This window comes from Glycine soja, chromosome 9, assembly GCF_004193775.1.
Source record: "Glycine soja cultivar W05 chromosome 9, ASM419377v2, whole genome shotgun sequence".
Taxonomy (NCBI): Eukaryota; Viridiplantae; Streptophyta; class Magnoliopsida; order Fabales; family Fabaceae; genus Glycine; species Glycine soja.
The window spans coordinates 40,042,443-40,063,228 of NC_041010.1; the positions used below are offsets into that span (position 1 = coordinate 40,042,443).

Below are 20,786 nucleotides of genomic sequence, written 5' to 3' on the forward strand. Positions count from 1 at the left end.
TATATAGAAATTGTGAATCCCCAATTTTGCTTCATTTTTGAATTTCTATTTAAAAAAAAAATAAAAAAAAAGTATTGATTAAAAAAATTAATTAATGAAAAATTGCTGTTGAATAAATATAAAAGAGTAAAAAGAAAAGAAGCAAACAAATCAAGCAAGAGACTCAGAAATGAAGAGGAAAGAGAACAAAATAAAGTGAAACAAACCCCCCTCCCACTCTGGGTTATGAATATTTTTGCTTTTGCTTTTGCTATTTTTTTTTTTCATTCTTCAATACAAAAACACTCTACCATGCTCTGTGAAGCATGTACACAATTTGAAGGCAATTTCTCGTGCTCTATTTTTAATGGTGGCGACTCGATTTTTATGAATATTTTTAGTTCCTCATCTAGTCGTGATTTTAGTTACAACATTCATATGTAAGAACTAAATGAGGCAACTTGTCTTCTAAGCTTAATTCACTTGATTGGACTCAACTTCTTAGTGGAGTTACTTTCACTAATCCCAAAATGGGGAGCTTCCACATCCCATTCCCCTCCAACATGAGTTACTTCCATCAATTCCAAAATGGGAGTTTATATAACTTCCATATCCCAGCATCTTAAAAGTTAAAACACGAGTTATTAATTAAAACAAATTAATGAAATAACATAATAGTAATTAATTATAATTAGCTATACCAATAAGCATAAACATTGGACACATTATTTCACTATCAGAAAATTTGTGCATTAGAAAAGCATCCGAAACAGCAAAAATGTTACAACTCTAGGAAATAATAAAAAAAAAGGTAACTTATTTGGCTATTTTCCTACAGTGAAGCTGGTGGGAAAACTGGTGAATGATGTTACTATGGTAATGCTACAGGGGGCTTTCCTAGGAGGCTAGTGTTACAATTACATTAATGTAATGTTAAACTATATATTGGCCAATCTACCAGAACTTGTTCCTTTCCTTCGTCTACGCCTCTTTTGGCGAATGCGCCAAAAACTCAAAAGCAAAATACCTGCCAGAAGAAAAAAACATGAAACATAAACAACATAGATATAGTAGTGTCTAAAATTGGATAGAAAAGCATGTGTTTAACTAACCAGTTACTGCAACAACAAATGGAATCAGCCAGTGACCACCAACCAGCATAGGTGCATCAGGCTGCAAGAATTATGAAAGAATTCAGAATATCAGCAATATGCAGTATCTGATAAGAAACATAGAGATCAACACTAAAAAACTAATCCTATAGTTGTTTGTGTTTCATACCTCATCCCCATAGAACAGGCCTAAATACCTGTTCCCCAGAAAATCATCCTTATTACTTCTCACAGTCAACCTAGGATGCCTAATGTTGGAAGCATCAGAGGTTGAATTTAAACCCCTCCCCAAATCAATGGCAGGATATCCGGGCAATCTTCTGTTTCTTCCCCTGACTTGCAAATTGTAGCCCTTAGTTCCCCAGATTTCAAACCTTGTGTCAGTCCTGCAGATCAATTCCTTCCCCACAATAGCTGAAAATGCAGAGAAATTTACATCAGTTCTGCGGGATGGCAACTGATTGTCAGGTTCATACAAAGGAGAATCTTGTTTATTTGAGTCAGAGAAAAGTTCTGGATCTCTAACGTCTTCATTAGTAAAATCTAGCAATTTCCTCAGAAGGGCAAAACAATTCGTAACCATATGACTGCTGTCCAAACAATTGGAGTCCCCATACACAGCTATGCGACCTTCACCCATCACTGTGAGACCAAGAATTGGAGAATCTGCCTGTTTCACCAAAAAAAAAACCATATTACAAAATTAATAAGTATCTCAATGATGAAGATGGAATATGGTTTCAAGATATTATGCTATAAATGAAATTCGATATTCATTTAAAGTCACATAAACTAATTGTTCTTTTGAAGATATTATGATAGGTGATGGTTTAAGGTGTCATCCCACACCTTGGTTGAGCCAGAAGCTTGCAGCACATTCTGTGTGGCTCCACTTTCTGAACTATCTAAGAAAGGAAAGCTATGTACATAGCCACCCCTTGGAAACCTCACTATATCTGTTCCAGAAGCATAACGATTCTGCTCACCCAAAAGTGAAAAATCACCATTCAGAATCTTATCTCCAAAAGCAATCCCAAATGGGGCCAAAAGATCATTAAGTGCAGGAACATTAGCACCTCCAGTGACTGGGGTCCACCAGCTCCGTGTATTGTCATCAAAGAATCTCATCTTTACCATGGTATCTACATTATACCACTCAGAAAAGACAGCTAATCCCAATCCAGTATTTACAACATCATCTCTCAGCTTTTCAATCTCCTCGGTAAAGTACTCATCCTCAAGATCCACCAACAGAAGTGTTCCATACTGTCGAGCATCAAAGCATGTAAGAGGAGAACCAAGTGTTTCAACATAGTAACCAGCATCTCGTAACATGTTGAACATGATGTGAAAATTTGTATGCAGATGATCCCCATGCCAGTCAAGAATGTCATTACGAACATCCAAGGAATCTCTGGGAATATAACCAGGTGGGTATTTGATATTGTGAAACTGATCCCACAAAATTCGTTTTGACCGTGGTGGTGTTGGCACCACATTTAACTTTAATTGAAGCACACATATGCTAATTCGAGGGTCCTTCTCTCCGTGAGCTGGGGGGCTAGAAACCCTGAGAGTCACATTACCTTCAATCTTTCCAGAAAACTGTGCACCTTCTTCCTTGATTTGCATGTGAAGGGCCAAATAACCAGTCCAAGGCCAGATGATCTCAGAATAAGTAAAATGTATGCTTAGAAGATTCCCTTCTTCATCAGAAGGATGCCATGTTGGTGGACTATCAACATATCCGACAACACCCATTCCATTCAAAATGGTGGCATTGAAGATCACAGGCATGGCACCTGCATAGAGTGGCTGACGACAGAAAGGCCATGTGTAAGGACAAACTGTATAATCAAGAACACTGGGAAAGATGCTTGCCCTAGGTTTGTAGCTCTTAAGAATCTCATATGATTTTAACCTGAAAATTACATAACCAAGAAAACATGATTAAAAAATGGTTAAAGAATCTGTAAGTCCCTATTACTTTTTGGAAATTTTTAAATAAATCACTACAGTTTAAAAACTATAAATGGGTCCCTTCAATTTCAAAAACTTTTTGAATGTGGTCCCTGAATCTAGTCTTCCTGTTAGGTCCCTACAGGAAGCCGATTAAAAAAAAAATTCAAACCAGAGGAACCCATTTATAGTTACCAACTACAAGGTCCTATGTAAAATGTTCCCAAAAACCACAGGGACCTGAAGATTAATTTAAGAATCTAATGAAAGGCAATTACAATTGTTTATAAAACTGAACCAATAGTAACAATAACTCTGCAAGTATTGCTACAGTAACCTTTATGTCCCAACAAGACATATCTTAAGACAACAAAATAGAGACCTAAACAGGAGTACTTACAGATCAACTCTCCCAGCACCCTGCTCATACATGTTAGGCCCAGAAAGCTTTGCAGCACCCTCAACCAATGCTTGTTTCATGCTTGCTGGGTTTAAGATATTTTTTCTATCAGGTTCAGGAATGACACTGACAAGCAAACAGACAACACCAGCAACTACAGGACTTGCAACACTAGTTCCTGATAAACTTTTACAACCCGCACTAATTTTTGATCCCATTATGTCCCGTCCATATGCAACTATGTCTGGCTTCACGCGGCCATAACTGCAAGTTACAGATGTCAACATATTTTAAAAAACTATTAATGAATAAGAAACCAAACTTGCATATAAATTAAAGGAGTTACAGAAATAACAGATGACAAGATAACTCATGTATCAAATCAAAAAACTTTTCACAACAGTTAAATATTTGACATGCCATTGTACAATTACTGAGGCTTCACAAAAAGCTTATCACTTCTGAACATAGGATCGCTATAAATTGGAAGTGGAGATGATGTGTTACGACCAAACAATGTGGGTATTTAGTTGTTTCATGAACTCAAATATCCATTCTTCACCTAGTAAAAGTGTTTTCCTAAACAGAATGGTTTTTTACAATATCATGCTAGGGAAAAAAACAGAAGTCCTCATTAGAAATACTCAACAAATGCCAGTAGAAGCAGGAATGCTGAAATGTAAGCTATAGAAACAAATAAGTAAATGTTACCCATGAGGAAGCTCCCAGGTACTCATGCCACGCGAGGAAAAGGAGGCTATATGGTCACTATAGTCAATACCACCAACACCAATGACATCACTTTGATCTGCAGGATTGTTCAAAGTTCCATAAAGTGGTCCATCATTTCCAATTGCAGAAACCATGATTATGTTATTCGCTGTTATCTCCCATATCTGTTCAACAAATTAGCATCATAAAGTTATATAAAAGGACAGTTCTGTAATTGGTGAAAGAAATAATTACTGCATGAGTACCAAAAACAAATAATGTCTTCCTAAAATGTAACAGTTACAGTAGAGAAACTAACATGTCATGTTATAATTATTCATTAAATAATGGCCCATATCTTCATAAGTAATACATTTTATGATATTCTACCTCAAAATAAACGAAATACAAAACTTAATAATACTATTGAATTAGTGAGCAGGCACAAGAAATATACCTTTTCAACAAATGGGAGATCCAAGTAATCAGGTCCACCTATGCTCAAATTTAGCACATCCATATTGGTAGCAATTGCATAGTTGAAGGCATCAAGGAACCATGATGTATATGACACCTGCAGTAGGCTGAATGAAATCTTCTCAAAATCTTGCAAACTTTTCTAGAATAAAAGTATTATAAGCATAAAAACTAGGGAAAAAATGCATTTATAGCATAGTCAAAGTGCATCTAGGTTCTCCCATTTAGAGCTTGCTAACTATTACTCTACCTGGTTAATAAACTTCTGATATTGGAAATTGGATACATATGTGGAATCAAGATATGCAGTTAAAAGAGTTTAATGCAATCCCCTCCCCCTTCCAAATCAAGAGAGTTCAATAATAGCATCCAACAGGCATTACCTGTGCATCAGTGAACACACGAAATGCATAAATCTCTGTATCTGGTGCAAAACCAAGGCACTCAGCATCTACACCAGCAATAACGCCCGCAACAAATGTCCCATGTCCAAGATTATCATTCAAAGTATCTTCATTTGTCCAATTTGTACGCTCCTATAAAGTTCCTCATCATTCAACTCATCCACCATCAACCAAAAATAACCATTCCAAATCAATCATTACCTTGATGTTATGAAAATGAGGGTGATCAGCTCGAATGCCCGTATCAAATATGGCCATCTTGACCTTTGCACCAGTGTACCCTTTCGCCCAAAGATCCTTAGCCCCGAACATTGAAGTAACTTGTGATCTCTGCCACAAACAGAAACACCTCAAAAACATGCGAATGCACTCTTTCAACCATTAATAAATTCAAATATACCATATTTAAGAGTGTGCTTGGGTGAACCCTACAAAATTGATTTTGAACTAGAGTGATTCATATTTAGATGTCTCATCATAAAAGCAGTCAGTATAAAAAAATATATATAATGCAAAAGCTAAACCTAACGTTGTTTCATGTTTCAACTCAAAATCAATTTTAGACCCAAAATCAGTTTCTCGGCATGAGACCAGAGAGATGGCATTTCAACGTGATTTTAGATGATCAATCGTGAATCCAAACACGCAATAATAGCATGTTTGGTTCCACATCCCAAATGTGGATTTCCATGTTTACCAAGAACCAAATAGTTATAACTTCCACATCCCATTCATAATTTCAGGTTTCCAAACACGCTAGAACGCAGCATAGACAAAGCAATACCAATAACCATAACCAAAGGTACCAAATCAAAGTTCAAATCTTTCTTGCTTCCACAAATACCCAACATCATAAAAACCAAAAAACTTCACCTGCATCAACAATTCCCGCCCCCACTTGACAGAACTGCCGCGATTACTGGCATGTTCTTCTTCTCCTCCTCCTTCTTCGGCCTCACAAAATGACATCGCAGTGAAGATCTTCCCGGGGCGCTTCTTCTTCCCATCCTCAAACGCACCAACCTTCTTGTCGTTGCGTCTCTGATCCTTCTTTGTCATCAAACCCCTCTTGTAGCTCATGTCCAAGCTCACGTACTTGACCGACCCCAGTTTCCGAATCTCGTCAACCACCGCGGAATCATCGATCGCGACGAGCCCGAAATCGGTGGGGAACTGCGCCGCCGGGTTCTGCCGCGGGATCCACCGCCAGCCTCCTGGGCGGAGTGCGGATTCGAGGTAGGCGCGGTGGCGATCGGCGGCGGCGTAGTGGCTGAAGGCGACGATGTAGTTGGGAGGAGGGGGCGACGGCGAGGAATTGGGGGTTAGGGTTTGGAAGAGGGCGATGGAGAGAAGGAGGAGAGAGAGAGAAAGGGAACTCCATTGGGTGGTGGTGGCCATGGCGATTGGAGACAGAAAAAAGTTGCTTGTTTTTTTCCTCCTACTACATTGGAGAGAGAGTATGGAACAGAGAAATGAAACAGGGATACATAGCAAATTAGAAAGAGAGAGATTTAAGGTTATGGTGTTGTTAGTTACTTGTTTGTGTTAGGTTCACTTGTCTCAATCATCGTTCCTCTTGCCTTTCTCACTTGTTCTCTTCCTCGGACCCTCTTTATCCATCTAAAACTATTTTATACTAACAGTTTTTTTCTCCTATAACTAATGGTAGGGAATATCATTAATTTTATCATTGGTCTATCAATTAAGTTAGATTTTACTTTTTAATTTAATTTTTAATATACATTATTTGGAACTTTCTCTCCATTTTTTTTTAATTTAAAATATTATAAAATATAAATATTATATTATATAATTTTTTAATTGGTTTTAAAATTACTTATTTATTAAGTTAAATTTTATAATTTTGTTTTTTTAATTTTTTTAAAAAAATGATATTATTAAATATAATTATTTTTTTATTATTTAGTTTGCTTAACATATTTTTTAGGTGAATATTTTTATTTAAAATCTGAATTTTCTAATATAATTATATTATTAAATATAATTAGTTTGTTTATGTTATTAGATTTAATTAAAAATGAGAAAACCTTTTGTTTATCAATTACTACTCTTTGAAATTTTATATTTATTGTATAAGATAGATATATCAATTAATCTTTTACTGTGTTTTTAGTTTATTTTAATATTATTAACTAATTTTCTTAAAAATATCATCAACACATAAATTTAACTACAAAAGTACATATAAAGTAACTAAAAAATTGTACTATAATTTTATTCAATTTTTTTATTTTTCTTTATCTATATATTTTTTCTTTAAAAAAATAAAATAAATTATAAAATTTAATTTAATAAATAAGTAATTTTAAAACCAATTAAAAAAAATTATATAATATAATATTTATATTTTATAATAGTTTAAAGTAAAAAAAAACAAAAAGGAGAGAGAAAGTTTCAAGTAATGTAGATTGACAAAAAATAAGAGAAAAAAATGAATATTTACAACAACAAAAAACACCAATTTTTGTACGTAAAATTTTTTTAATCATATTTTTTCTATTCATAAATTTAAATCTAAGACATTGTTTAAAAAAAATCGAGTTTAGATCATTTGAATCAATAATTTATTTTATTTAACATCAAATATTAATTAAATATCATTTTTTGTAATATTAATATCATATGTAATTATCTATCTCTACCATATACTTATAGATAGATAATTAAATTGAATTGAAATATAATGATCCAATGTTTTTCTCCCAATACAATGACCCTATGTTTGTGTTGAAATAGAATGAAAGAAAATAGAAAGAGAGATAATATAGAAATATCAAATTCCTGTCAAAATGCAAAAAGGAAGTTATTTATGTGAAATTCCATAGAATTTTTTTGTTGCTAAATTGGAATATAGTGAAAGGGAAATATATTTTTTTAATCTAAATATGGAGTAGAAACTATTTTTTATATAATTTAGTATGAGTTTAATAATAATATAATTTACTTATTTAGAAGGAAAAAAATGAATGAAAATAAGAAAGTTAAAAGAAGGTACATATTTTAATATTATTTACTTTTGGCTAAAATATATTTTCATCTTTCTATTTTCTTAAATCTATGGTTTTAATTTTCTTACTTTTTTTAATTAAGACATTCTATTTTTCATTTTTAAGAGATTTGTAATTTTAATCTTTTATTTTTTAATTGAAATATTATATTTCTTATTTTTTAAAAATTTGTAATTTGAGTCGTTGTGTCCCATTTTAAATATTGATTTATGTATTTTATAAACTAACATATATCTATTTATTATTCACATCATAATTTTTTTTAAATTATTTAATTGATAACAAATTTAACTTATTAAAAAAATTAAAAATATACACAGTCCAAAATTGATAAAAAGGATTAAAATTATAATTTTTTTAAAAGTGGATGACTAAATACTTCAATTAAATAAAAGGAGACTAAAAATTTATAAAAGTATATGAAGACTACCATGTCGGGTTTAAAAAAAAATAGAAAAAAAATTACATTTTAATTTTTATGGAAAAATAGTTTTATTGTACTGACAGTCAAACAGTATGAGTTACGAGTTCAAACTAATTTTTGTTGTGACAGAAAGCAGCCATGGCGCGAGGGCTAATCCTATCTTCGTCAACACTCACTGCAACAACAACTTGTCTCTTTGCTTCCATCTCCAAAACCCCGCCAAAAAGTTTCAATCTTTCATTTGGTCTTAAACTTATTCACCATCACTATCATCTTCTTCCATTGCTCTGCTCCTTCAGCGTCTATTCTTCCCCTTCCCAATGCTCAATCGACATGTCCAAATACACAGAAACGTTTTCCAGGCGAATGGCCATGGCTGGAATCGAACCCCATCACCGAATTGGTCAGCTTCTCTTCGTGTCACTCATCTTCCCTGCAGAAAAATTGAATCTTTTTGGAAAATTTTGCTATTTGCTCAACTTGGTGTGTGCCCTTTTTGTTATAGTGTTGTGTCAGAATCAAACTTAAGTACTATGCTGATGAATTGAAAAGGGTGGGAAAATGCAGCTTCTAGAATATTATCAATGTTTTTTTTATTGGTAAATGTTAATTGTTAGTATTTGTTAGCATGAGGAATCAGACCCGCCACTTTTCCCTTCTTCCCCTCTTTCTTAACCACCCAACCAACCTTATATCTGTTAAAAAGAACAATGACATACAAGTTTTAGAGAGAATGCTCTTTTTCTTAATCTTCAAATTCAACTACTGCAGTTACAAAGTTACAATATATAACTACTGCAGTTACAATATATTTAAAACTACTCCACATAACTACTCCATATAACTACTCCACATAACTCCTATTTACAAGAAACTACCACTAACTTCTTAACTTCTATTAACTTCAATTCACATCAACATTTGGTATCAGAGCAAGAAGTGTGTTTTCTTGGGAGTAAGTGATGAATCAAAGGCATACAAATTATATGATCCAGTTTCCAAGAAAATCATCATTAGCAAGGATGCGATTTTTCAAGAAGATGAATGCTGGAATTGGGGCAAAAGCAATGAAGAATGCAGATTAGATGTTTTAAAGTGGAACGATGATGGTGATGAGAATAACATGGAAGAAGGAATAGAAAGCAATGAAGAAGAAGGTAACATTGAAGGAGAAGGCAGGGATGTTGATACAAGAAACTCAAGTGAAACTGGTGTTTCTTCTAGTGAATCAACTAAAAATGATTCACCAATTTTGAATGAAGGGAGGGTAAGAGGACCACCATCTTGGGCAATAGACTATGTAACAGGTGAAGGTTTGTCAGATGAAGATGGTCTGAATGCTATGATAATGCTCACTGAAGATGACCCACTTACATTTGAACAAGCTGTCAAGAGTAAGAAGTGGAGGGATGCAATGATGGCAAAGATAGAGTCAATAGAAAAGAACAAGACTTGGGAGTTAACTATTCTACCGAAAGGGGTGAAGCCAATTGGAGTTAAGTGGGTTTTCAAAACCAAACTTAATGAGAAAGGAGAGGTAGACAAGTACAAAGCAAGGCTAGTGGCGAAGGGGTATGCACAACAGTATGGAGTTAATTATACTGAAGTTTTTGCTCCAGTTGCTAGACTTGACACCATTCGATTAATACTTGATTTGGCAGCACAAAACAATTGGGATGTTTTTCAACTAGATGTAAAGAGTGCATTTCTTCACGGTGAACTCAATGAAGAAGTCTTTGTGCAACAACCATTGGGATATGAGAAGAAAGGTGAAGAAGGCAAAGTTTACAAGCTAAGAAAGACATTGTATGGCTTGAAGCAAGCACCAAGGGCGTGGTATAGCAAGATAGATGCTTACTTTGTTCGAGAAGGCTTTGAAAGGTGTTTATGTGAACACACACTGTTCACAAAGTCGAAGGAAGTAGTTAAAATTTTAATAGTAAGTCTTTATGTTGATGATTTAATATATACTGGAAATGATAAAAGTATGTATGATGATTTTAAGAATTCCATGATGTTGGAATTTGACATGACTGATTTGGGGAGGATGAGATATTTTCTCGGGATTGAAGTAATACAAAGTTTAGATGGGATTTTTGTGTGTCAAAGAAAGTATGCTCATGAAATTCTAGGAAGGTTTGGAATGGATAAAAGCAATCCAGTGAAGAATCCTATTGTTCCAGGCACGAAATTGTCAAAGGATGAAGCAGGAACCAAAGTTGATGAAACTTTGTTCAAACAGGTAATTGGCAGTCTGATGTACTTGACTGCAACTCGACCTGATTTGATGTATGGAGTGAGTCTTATTAGTAGATTCATGTCTTGCCCAACTGAATCTCATTGGCTTGCAGCAAAAAGAATATTAAGGTATTTGAAAGGTACAACTGAGCTTGGAATTTTCTACAAAAAGGATGGTTGCACAAATTTGGTGGCTTACACCGACAATGATTTTGCTGGTGATTTGGATGATCGTAGGAGCACTTCTGGCTTTGCATTCTTACTTGGTTCTGGAGCAGTTTCATGGTCTTCTAAAAAACAGCCTGTAGTGACATTGTCTACTACTGAGGCTGAGTACATAGCTGCTACGTTTTGTGCCTGTCAGTGTATTTGGTTGAGAAGAGTTTTAGAGAAACTTGGTCATAAGGAGAAAAATAGTACTTTGATTCAATGTGACAATAATTCTACTATACAGCTATCAAAGAATTATGTTTTTCATGGCAGAAGCAAACATATTGATATAAGGTTTCATTTTCTTAGAGATTTGACCTGAGACAAAATTGTGGAGTTGAGTTACTGTAATTCTCAAGAACAAGTTGCAGACATAATGACAAAACCTCTCAAGTTAGAATAATTCTTGAAATTACGGAGTATGCTGGGAATGGTTGATGCGTCAGTTATAAACTAAATGTTTGTTTTTCTTTTTAGTTTAAGGGAGGGAATGTTGATGTGAATAGAAGTTAAGAAGTTAGTGGTAGTTTCTTGTAAATAGGAGTTATGTGGAGTAGTTATATGGAGTAGTTATGTGGAGTTGTTTTAAATATATTGTAACTGCAGTAGTCTATATATTGTAACTTTGTAACTGCAGTAGTTGAATTTGAAGATTAAGAAAAAGAGCATTCTCTCTAAAACTTGTATGTCATTGTTCTTTTTAACAATATCTTCATTGAATATCATCAATGTCCTAGTGATGCAATGAACCTACTGGCTCAAGGCATTGCTTATTAACTATTTGATGATATGATGCCACTTTTCGTATCAGCTCTGGGAGTGTCTGGTGGCCCTGACAGTATGGCACTCTGTGTGTTAACTGCTGGATGGAAAACTGCTGGTGCTGATGCTGTCACATCTGAGAATGGTGGTTTCATAGATGGACTACTTGCAATAATTGTTGATCATGGTCTACGAGCAGAGAGCAAAGAGGAGGCAAATATTGTTTCTCACCGAGTTTCAAAAATGGGTGTGTCCAAATTTGGCTGCTTTATCTGTATTGCAGGAATGGAACATGGATTTTCTTGTGTTAAATTTTTCGCATGACCTTGTCATATGAAAATCATGTCTCTGTCTTTCTTTAGTGACATTAAATGAATGAGACTTTATAAAAAATTTGTGAAGGTTTGTAGGGAGAAAGACAGACACCAATTTTTTTCATGGCAAGGTTATGTTAAAATTTAACATTAGAAGATTTATTTTCTGTGATTGCATAGTATGGTAATGTGACTCTCAAGTTATTGAACTTATAAGTTTGGCTGACATAACATAACATAGACACTTATTGCAGGAATCAGATGTGAGATTGCATGCTGCGATTGGCCAAGTGGCAGGCCAAAACAGGGTCAGTTGCAGGAAGCTGCCCGTGAAATGAGGTATCGTATCAATACATTTTGTTAAAGAAGTATTAGATATCTGTTCTAGGAACTTTGATGAAGTATACTAACTACAGATTTTTTGTTTATTGAACTTTAGGTACCAAATCTTTCAAGAAGTTTGTGCCCAACACCGGATTGGGGTACTGCTTATTGCGCATCATGCTGATGATCAGGTTTGATTGACAATACTTTATGTTTATCTGTATCTGTAATTCTTCATTTCCCCACATTATTTTGATGAACTGCATCTCAGTGTCACATGTTGGAGCTCTAGGCCTTTATGATGGATCATAAAGTGATTTATTAATGTTAGCGCATAGACAGTCTGCATATGGTTAAATACTTGAGAGAATATTTTGAAGAAATAATTGAAATTTTGAGTGGGAAATGGCTAAATGTGGTGTTTTATTATTCTGTAAGATTGAAGGCTTGTTCAAGATGTTAGACATGTAGTGATTATTGAGAAACAATGCAGGCCGAGTTATTTATTTTAAGGCTTTCTCGAAATAGTGGTGTGTTTGGACTTGCGGGCATGCCTTTTACCTCCCAGATTTTCGCTACATATAAACAGTCCTACAGGGAAGTTCAAGCAAACCAGGGCATCCATGTTGTGCGGCCTCTTCTGGAATTTTCAAAGGAAGATATGTACAAGGCTGGTTCTGAATATGCATTGCTCTTTTTTTTTTCTCCTATGCCTCACATTTGAATTCATACTTGATAATTTGAATTTTTTTTTATCTGTACAGATATGCCAAGGAGGTAGTGAGAATTGGGTAGAAGACCCAACTAATCAAAGTCCATTATATGTACGTAATAGGATAAGAATGGTGCTGAATAATTTGTCATCCTGTAAGTTGTGATAATGAGATTTATCATTTCTTTAATATTAATTTAAGAAATTTTGAAGTTCTAGCCATGATTCCTTTTGGGTTAAAACTTAAAAGCACTCATTCTGCTTCATCCCAAACTCATTGGATTGTTTGTAAACATGGTTCTTATACAGTGTAGTGCACATGCAATTGAAAAAATATCAATGTCTGGAGTAAAGAGAAGAAAATGAATTTGGTTCTCTATTCTTAATCATTTTGAGACAAGATTGTTCTATTGGCTTCTGCCTCTCCATGTTATTCAGTACATAGATTCTTCTATGGAGTCTGTCTGTTAGATTTGGAGACGAACTGGGCAGTTGTTGTAATAGCTTTTATTTGGAGGTTTTTCTTTATTTGTATTTGGTGGTTTTCAATTTTCTAATGGGGATCTAATTTCCTCCCTCCTTTTGTTCCTTCCGTTCTAATGACAGGTCTTCTAAGTTCTAATTTCTACATTAGCCTTCAATTTGCATCAATAGTCAATTCTATATATAATTAAATTGAAAAAGAAAAATGAGAAAGGCTGGAGGAGAAATACTTAAACAACAAAATTGGATAGTAGGTGGAGATAGAAGATGGAAATTGGAAAATTAATACTTGTAGTACATTAATAACTAACCATTTAAAGTTTAAACTAAAAAGTAGATTTTAACTCACCTTAAAAATATGATGACTTCCATAACTACTATGCCTAATATGGTTGTTATGACTGATAGAATCAATTCTGAATAAATAGGAAAAACTGGAAAATAAGACAAACCTCAAACACTAGCTCAAAATCAGATTGGCATGTGAACTGAGTTAGAGAGACAATCACTATTATTCATAACTTCATGTGGCTCTAGTATTCTGTTACCACTCTTCCCATTCCTGTTTTAAACCTTTTTAATGGTTTGTTTGCTAACACTCCTTTCAATAGGGTGTTTTTGGCACTATAGGGTGAGGACTAATTTCTCAAACAATTAGATAGATTCACTGTTCATGCATTGCTAGCCTCCTGCCATGTCCTGGGGCAAGTACAACATACTCTGAGAAGTTGTCCTCTGCAATGTCTGCTAAAAATTGAGCATGTGTTGATATATCAAAGAAACTTTCAAACATTTTATATACGGTGTTGAAGATTTGGTGGTGTAGTCATGACTTATATGGGAAACACGCTTTGAGTTATCTAAATGACTTTTTTTTCTCAATATTTCCAGCTACGTTCAAGTTTGAGCTCCAAGCACTGATTTCTGCATGCCGAATAACACGCACATATGTTGATCAAATTGGCTATAGCTTTATAGGTGATGCTGTGGTTATCAAGGATGTGAGTATCCCTTAACTACTTATTCCATTCATTCCCTATTTGATTAATGCTTGAAGTATAGAATTACTAATTAACTATGTTGAATTGTTGATGTTGCTATGAAAAATAGTACATGTAAGCCCTTTGTCTTTTTGTTTCTCTTATTATGTTAATCTATTTCCCTGGAATTTACTATTATCCTGTATGTTGGGATTTTGGGTTGGTTTCTGTTTGCAGCATGGGTATGCTGTTATTGATTTACAGATTCTTTGTCCTTTGAAAGTTGAGGATATATGCCTGATGAAGTTTCTTTCCTTGGTATTGCAGGTACTTCTGATCTTATATATGATTACTTTCCTTTCAAACTTTGTTTATACATGAATATTCTCCTAATAGTGGTCAAACTTTTTGTTTCAGTTTGTATCACAAAGGCAGAGGCAAATCAGAGGTAATGCTTTGAAATTGCTAATGGACTATATTCGTACTTTTCCGTGCAAGGTAAATGTGCTTCCATTAAATTGCTTTGTTCCTGGCAAGGTCTATCTAATATTGCCTTTACTGCAAACAAGTCTAGAAGGGATTAACTTAGACCATTGTATTTTTTACCTTGTTAATAGACACACAAGTATTTTAGCCTTAAATATTTGATTGATTTCAACATTCTTAACTTTTCATTTTGTCCTCAATTATCCTGTAGAATTCTGCTACAGCAGCAGGTTGTTACCTTTGCCCGGATCCTGGTTCTAGAGGGTTCAGAGTCTTGGTCTGCTGCCGTTCTGATGATTGTGCTTTGCCTTCAAAGATTGAATATTTTGAGTCACATTCTCAAGGACAAGGCTGCTGGGTTGCCAATGAGTTAGGAGAGATTATAGAGGCTGAGAAGTCATATGCAAATCACTTGGTTCTGGATGCATCAGATGTCCACTTTTTGGATGTAAATCCTGAGTTAGTTTTGACTGAAGCCAAAAAGCTAAACATAATTGGTGAATCAACCTACAATACTGTTCTTGCATTGCAGAAGCAAGAAACTGCTCACTTCAGGTCTAAAACTGAGGTCATTTCTGACTCTGCTTCAAAGCATGGGGTTACCCTTTTAGCAAATCACTTCAGCCAGGGCAGTTCTGTTACTTGATGGATCGATTCATTCTCACATGGAAATTGAAAACTAATACTGATAATGATGAACTTTCTGGTTTAGTTGGTTATGAAATGGATATGGGTGAGGAAACCAGAAGCTTGTGTTGCACATCTTGTGTAACTGGTAATAATAAAGTACCTGAGGTGCGACACATGATAGAATCTGATTGGCTGTATCTTGCTGAGTTATCAAAATATCCACTTTCCAAAAACTTCCCTCAATACGAGGTTAAATCAGTGAATGGAACTGAGCGGATAATGGACAGAACATCTCCGTGTTTGCACTATGCCAGTGTATCAGCAAAACAAGCTCTCCGCTTGTTAAAATCTATCCCAGTTGCTGCAAGGAGAAGTCTTCCTGTTCTGATCAATCAACAAGGACAATTGCTAAGCATTCCAGTAAGTTGACCTCTCTCACTGTAATGTCTTCACAGTGGTAATAAATTACTCTCTCTTTTTTTGCCTTGTTTTACAAGTTGTCTGAATTCATTTTCTGAAGGAAAAGTTTAATATGATGAATACAATCTGAATATTTTGATAATCCTTTTAACTAATGCCACCAAATAATCAGTAGACATCCTCTAATATTTTTATTCTTTCTATTTGTAATATTTTGCCTTGTTGTCATCACTTGTCTTTTGGGACCTGATTCTACATTCCTTAATATTTCAGAGTGTTAATTTCAAGCACTGCCCCTTCTTGATGGTGCATATGGAATTTAAGCCAAAAATACCACTTGGGGGAGGTCATACCTCATTCATATAGCAAAATAGTGACATGACACTAAAGATCATGATTGCAAGAATGTTTTGGTGGTTGGTTCCCCAGTTTGAAATGAGACAAGTTGTAACCATCCCTGACGCCAGCACATCTCAAGTCAACCAAAAGGGACACATCAAAATGGAATGATCGATATCCAAGATCTGGCCGCCAGCAACCACCATCTGCTTCTCTTACCAAACAAAGTTCGACTTCCACTCTCGGACCTTGCACAAATTGAGCAAGAGGGTTGCTAGATCTTAGGTCAATGGATATGAAAGTGTGCAAAGATGTCATCGTTAATGATAGGTATAGAATTTGCAGAAGCAATTGAGCAGCATATTCGAATTACCTCTTCAAAGTTTTACAGTTAAGCTTCTGTCAGGCTTTCTTAGAGTTGACACATGTACATGTCTGAAATAACACAAAGGGCACAAGCTTGTTGCTAATGCTGACAGGCAAATCCTCTTAGGAAACCTGGTAAGTCTGAGAGGGGAGATTTCTTATATGGACTGTAGATTCATTTTTTTGTTGTGGACTCTCTTCTAAAACTAAACTTTATTGCATGCTCAAATTCGTGTAGTTATGGACTCAATAAATTGCTTATAGCATGAGAATGATGAGGAGATTGAATAACTATTTGATGATTCACCCTGTACCTTAGTAATTTTTTCATTTTGTTGCAACAACGAAATCCAAAAAAAAAAAAATCAAAACAAAACAAAAGCACTTATCAACTCCTTTCACACTTCACAGGAAAAAGAGCCTGAAACCTTCTTTTTTTTTTTGGGAAGAAAAAGAGCCTGAAACTTGCAAATTAGATCTTCTCCGGTCAATTTTGTGGGCATAAAAAATTCAACCAAAATCTCAACTGATGATCATCATTGTATGGTAATTAAGGAAGTATGCAATCTTTGCCCATTTGATAACAACTATGGAACTGGTTGCTAATGCTTGGCAAAGCATTGGTGTTCTAAAAGATGCCAATGGAATTCTAAATTGTTTGAAGAAGAATGTTAGCTAGGTTAAAATCTTGGAAGCCACAAGGTAGCACAGTGAAGATCATGGAGAGGATTTATCAAGAGACAAAAATGTAAGGGAAACATGAGAAGCAAAATGATAGTCAAAGCATCTGACAGTAAGCAGTATGCTGCTACCATTTCCATTGTTTTTACTGGTTCAAAGTTCTTTGATTGTTACTAGGCAGCAAAATCAAAATCAAATTGTTAAGCCTTTCCTTTGCTGTTGCAGAATGGGGTCAATATACTAAGGAGAATACATTCATTTTGCTTCATGCGGTGCAACTTGCCAATGTTGTTTTTCCAAGGAGATTGTAAATAGCATTCATGGAGTTCAGAGTATAATTTAAATTTTTACCAATTTTTTTTTCTTTTAAATTGTATACTTTGCATTGCTCCTAGTACTCATGCTTCCACTCTACTGAATTGTATGGTGGACACCGTGTAACAGAATTAACTAATTCACTTTGCTTTGCACATGCAAATTACAGAGAAAATTTTCTCATAACCACATTCTTGATTTTGGCATGACCTCGTTAACAATGAGATGGGAGGAAATTCTTGAACTATTGGTTTTTCTCTTTGCTTTATATGTGGGGTTTGGTTCTGTGAATAAGGACTTTGTAGTTGTTTATATGACTACTTACACCCTGCAAGGAAAACTACTACTAGGATAATTTTTGGGTCAGTTTGGTTTAAGGAGATGTGTTCTAATTTTATTTTTCCTTTTCACTAATACTTTTACAATATCTCATTATTTTTATTTTGTTTTTTGTTCGTAAATGTTTGAGCAAGACATTTTTTAAAATAAATCATGACATGAAGGGAGAATAAGATGAGATATTTGTAAAGTGTACCTATGCCTAAAGCTAGTAAGAGGGGTGTCAAAAAGGGAATAAGGACTCTTTAGTTGCACATCATCAATATGCCCTTTTATTCAGTTAAGCTAAACTAATGCATGGAAGGTGCTTTAAAGGGAAAATAAAAAAAGGCAGGGTATGGAACCACTGACCCAACGTATTCCTGTGAGCCTACGTATTCCTAAGTGTATGTTTGGTATAATGGAAAAAAAAAATGAGAGTTTTAGAGAATAAAAATGTGAGTTTTATCAAATTTTACTATGTATTTCATTCTTTTTTTTATCTTCTCTCACTTCTACCAAATAACCTCTAACTGTCATACAAATTATTACATTCTCCACAAATTAAATGATGTTTGGCCGTCACCTATAAATCACTCTTCCAAGCTATTCAGTGTCATTTTGCAACCACCATTAATTCTTTTTACGCTATAGGAGTACATTTCTACTATTTGCATTATCAAAATCAAAATCAAAATTTATTACAAACGAAGGTTGCTATTATTGTGATCCTTGTTAGTAACTTGAATAAAAAATATCCCACAAACTGTTGCATTATCAAATGGTGGTTAATATTATTGTGACCCTCATTAATTTGCGAGACCATCATAGAATATTCGTACAAGCCTAACTAGACATTTGGCAATAGGATTAGGAAGAGCCTAATTTGGTCACTGCATCAATTTAAATTCAAGTTAGCTAGCTAGCTTGTTTTGTTGAATGTGATTTTTTTAGTTTGCGTTAGGAAAATCCTCTTAACTATTACATTAGTAGGCTCATAGTGCAGGATTGGCTCATGGTTAATAAAAAAAAAATTAACCGTAGAATTTTTTTTAGAATTAAAATGTAAATTTTAGAGACTAAAAACATATAGTTATTAAACTTCAGGAACTAAAAAATTCATTTATTAAATATAAAGAGATTAAAAGAAATAAGTTTAGAAATCATAACTATGACTATTTTTTTAAACCTATTTTTAAATGTAGCTAGCCAGTTTTATTCAATGTCTTCTCTTGACCATAGAGGTTAAAGGCCATCTTATAATTCATGCGGTTAATAGGAATATGAAAATTTTAAAATTAATCCTTGAAACACCTTCTTATGACATGGCATCCGCAACAATTTCTACCCTTTATATTGAATCCCTTCTGTCGATTGATCCTTTAGAAAGAGCATAATTAATGTGACAATGGAGTCGTATTTAATAGTATTTGAAACACTAGTACCCTTTATATTGCATCTCTTCGTAACCATGCTGTTTCTTCCAGAAGCAAATAAGCCATTGATTTTGCATTGAACTTTCAATTTGTCCTGCAGCAAAACAAACCAGCAAAAATATTCTAAAAAGTATTCTAATCCTAACGAAAATAAAACAAATTTTCAAATTTCTATTTATTAAGTTTAAATTAAAAAAGATAAATGAATTGAACGAAAGCAAAAAAGACTTATCAATATATGTGTGTACCACGGTGAATAACAGCTACATTTTGCCTGTGTGACATTGTATTAAAATATCATAGTTATCTATATTAATTCGTTGTCTACAACAAGGAGCGTGTGAAAAAATTATTGTAAGGTCTAGGACCATTAATCCATTATGATTCCGACCATTTTTTGGTACTAACAAGTAATCGAGCCTTATTAATTCTGTTTCATAAACTAAAAAATTGATTATAGTATGTCATGCAAAGATTAATCACAAACTTTAAATAAATATGTGATATTGTGATGGTTTGTCCTAAGGTGAGGCATCGTGGGATGGTTTGGGTTTCATGTGAATGGATCACCAGAAAAATTATTGATAGTCATAAATCAGGATTTTCTCACCAAATTAAGGGTTAGGATCCTCTCCATTTCATACTCCTCTAAGCCAACAAGTTCATTGGATCCCTTTACAGTATTTTAGTGCCAACTAGGTTTTTTTTTTTTTTTTTCACTTTTAACAGAGCAAAACAAAAGAATCTTAACAAAATATTATGTATTTATTTAACCACAAAATCAGAAAAAAATAAAATAAAAAAGAATCCCTCGTTTTCAACCCGTGCGTTTTTCAATTATTCGATGGCACCCAATCAGAAGCCTCCACGTAGCCAGCATCTAGGACTCCATTATTATGCCAAAGCACACATGTCGCATCTCCACTGAACTTTCTACCTACCGTGGTGCTTGTTCCACCGGATAATCCTTCACGTGAGAAAATAAACAAATGAATAGATAATTAAATTAGCCATAAATTCTAAGGCATATCAAGTATAAAAACTAATTTTAAGATTTTTTAAATGTATATTTGCTAGAAAATATATCATACATTATACAGATGTTTTTTATTTGTGAAAAATAATAAAAATAATATAGTTAATTCAAGTAATCAAGTAAAAAATAGTTAATATATTAAAAACTTAATTTGTGAATTGGAGTAACTAATATATTGAAAAAATTGTGAATATGACTGAATAATATATGGGATTAAAACTCATATCAAAATTTCAAATCA

General features: G+C 34.0%; 1 protein-coding gene and 1 pseudogene across 3 annotated transcripts; one reads left to right on the forward strand and one right to left on the reverse strand.

Annotated features, from left to right (window-relative positions):
- Window positions 1-683: 683 nt before the first annotated feature.
- LOC114368873 (subtilisin-like protease SBT6.1) lies at window positions 684-6,634 on the reverse strand. 3 transcript variants are annotated; one of them, XM_028326149.1, is made up of 10 exons: window positions 5,916-6,632; window positions 5,244-5,372; window positions 5,022-5,174; window positions 4,619-4,735; window positions 4,162-4,346; window positions 3,451-3,714; window positions 1,941-3,012; window positions 1,261-1,761; window positions 1,092-1,152; window positions 684-1,006 (listed from the first exon to the last, which is right to left on the reverse strand). In XM_028326149.1, exons 1-10 carry the CDS (start codon window positions 6,438-6,440, stop codon window positions 918-920), a joined length of 3,096 nt encoding a protein of 1,031 aa, XP_028181950.1. In that variant the 5' UTR covers window positions 6,441-6,632; the 3' UTR covers window positions 684-917. The 3 variants fall into 3 exon arrangements, with proteins under 3 accessions (XP_028181950.1, XP_028181952.1, XP_028181951.1); XM_028326151.1 differs by lacking the exon at window positions 5,916-6,632 and having other exon boundaries at window positions 4,619-4,745; window positions 5,244-5,369; XM_028326150.1 differs by lacking the exons at window positions 684-1,006; window positions 1,092-1,152 and having other exon boundaries at window positions 1,333-1,505; window positions 1,618-1,761; window positions 5,916-6,634.
- Window positions 6,635-8,600: 1,966 nt separating this feature from the next.
- On the forward strand, window positions 8,601-18,000 carry LOC114367099 (annotated as a pseudogene).
- Window positions 18,001-20,786: the final 2,786 nt, after the last annotated feature.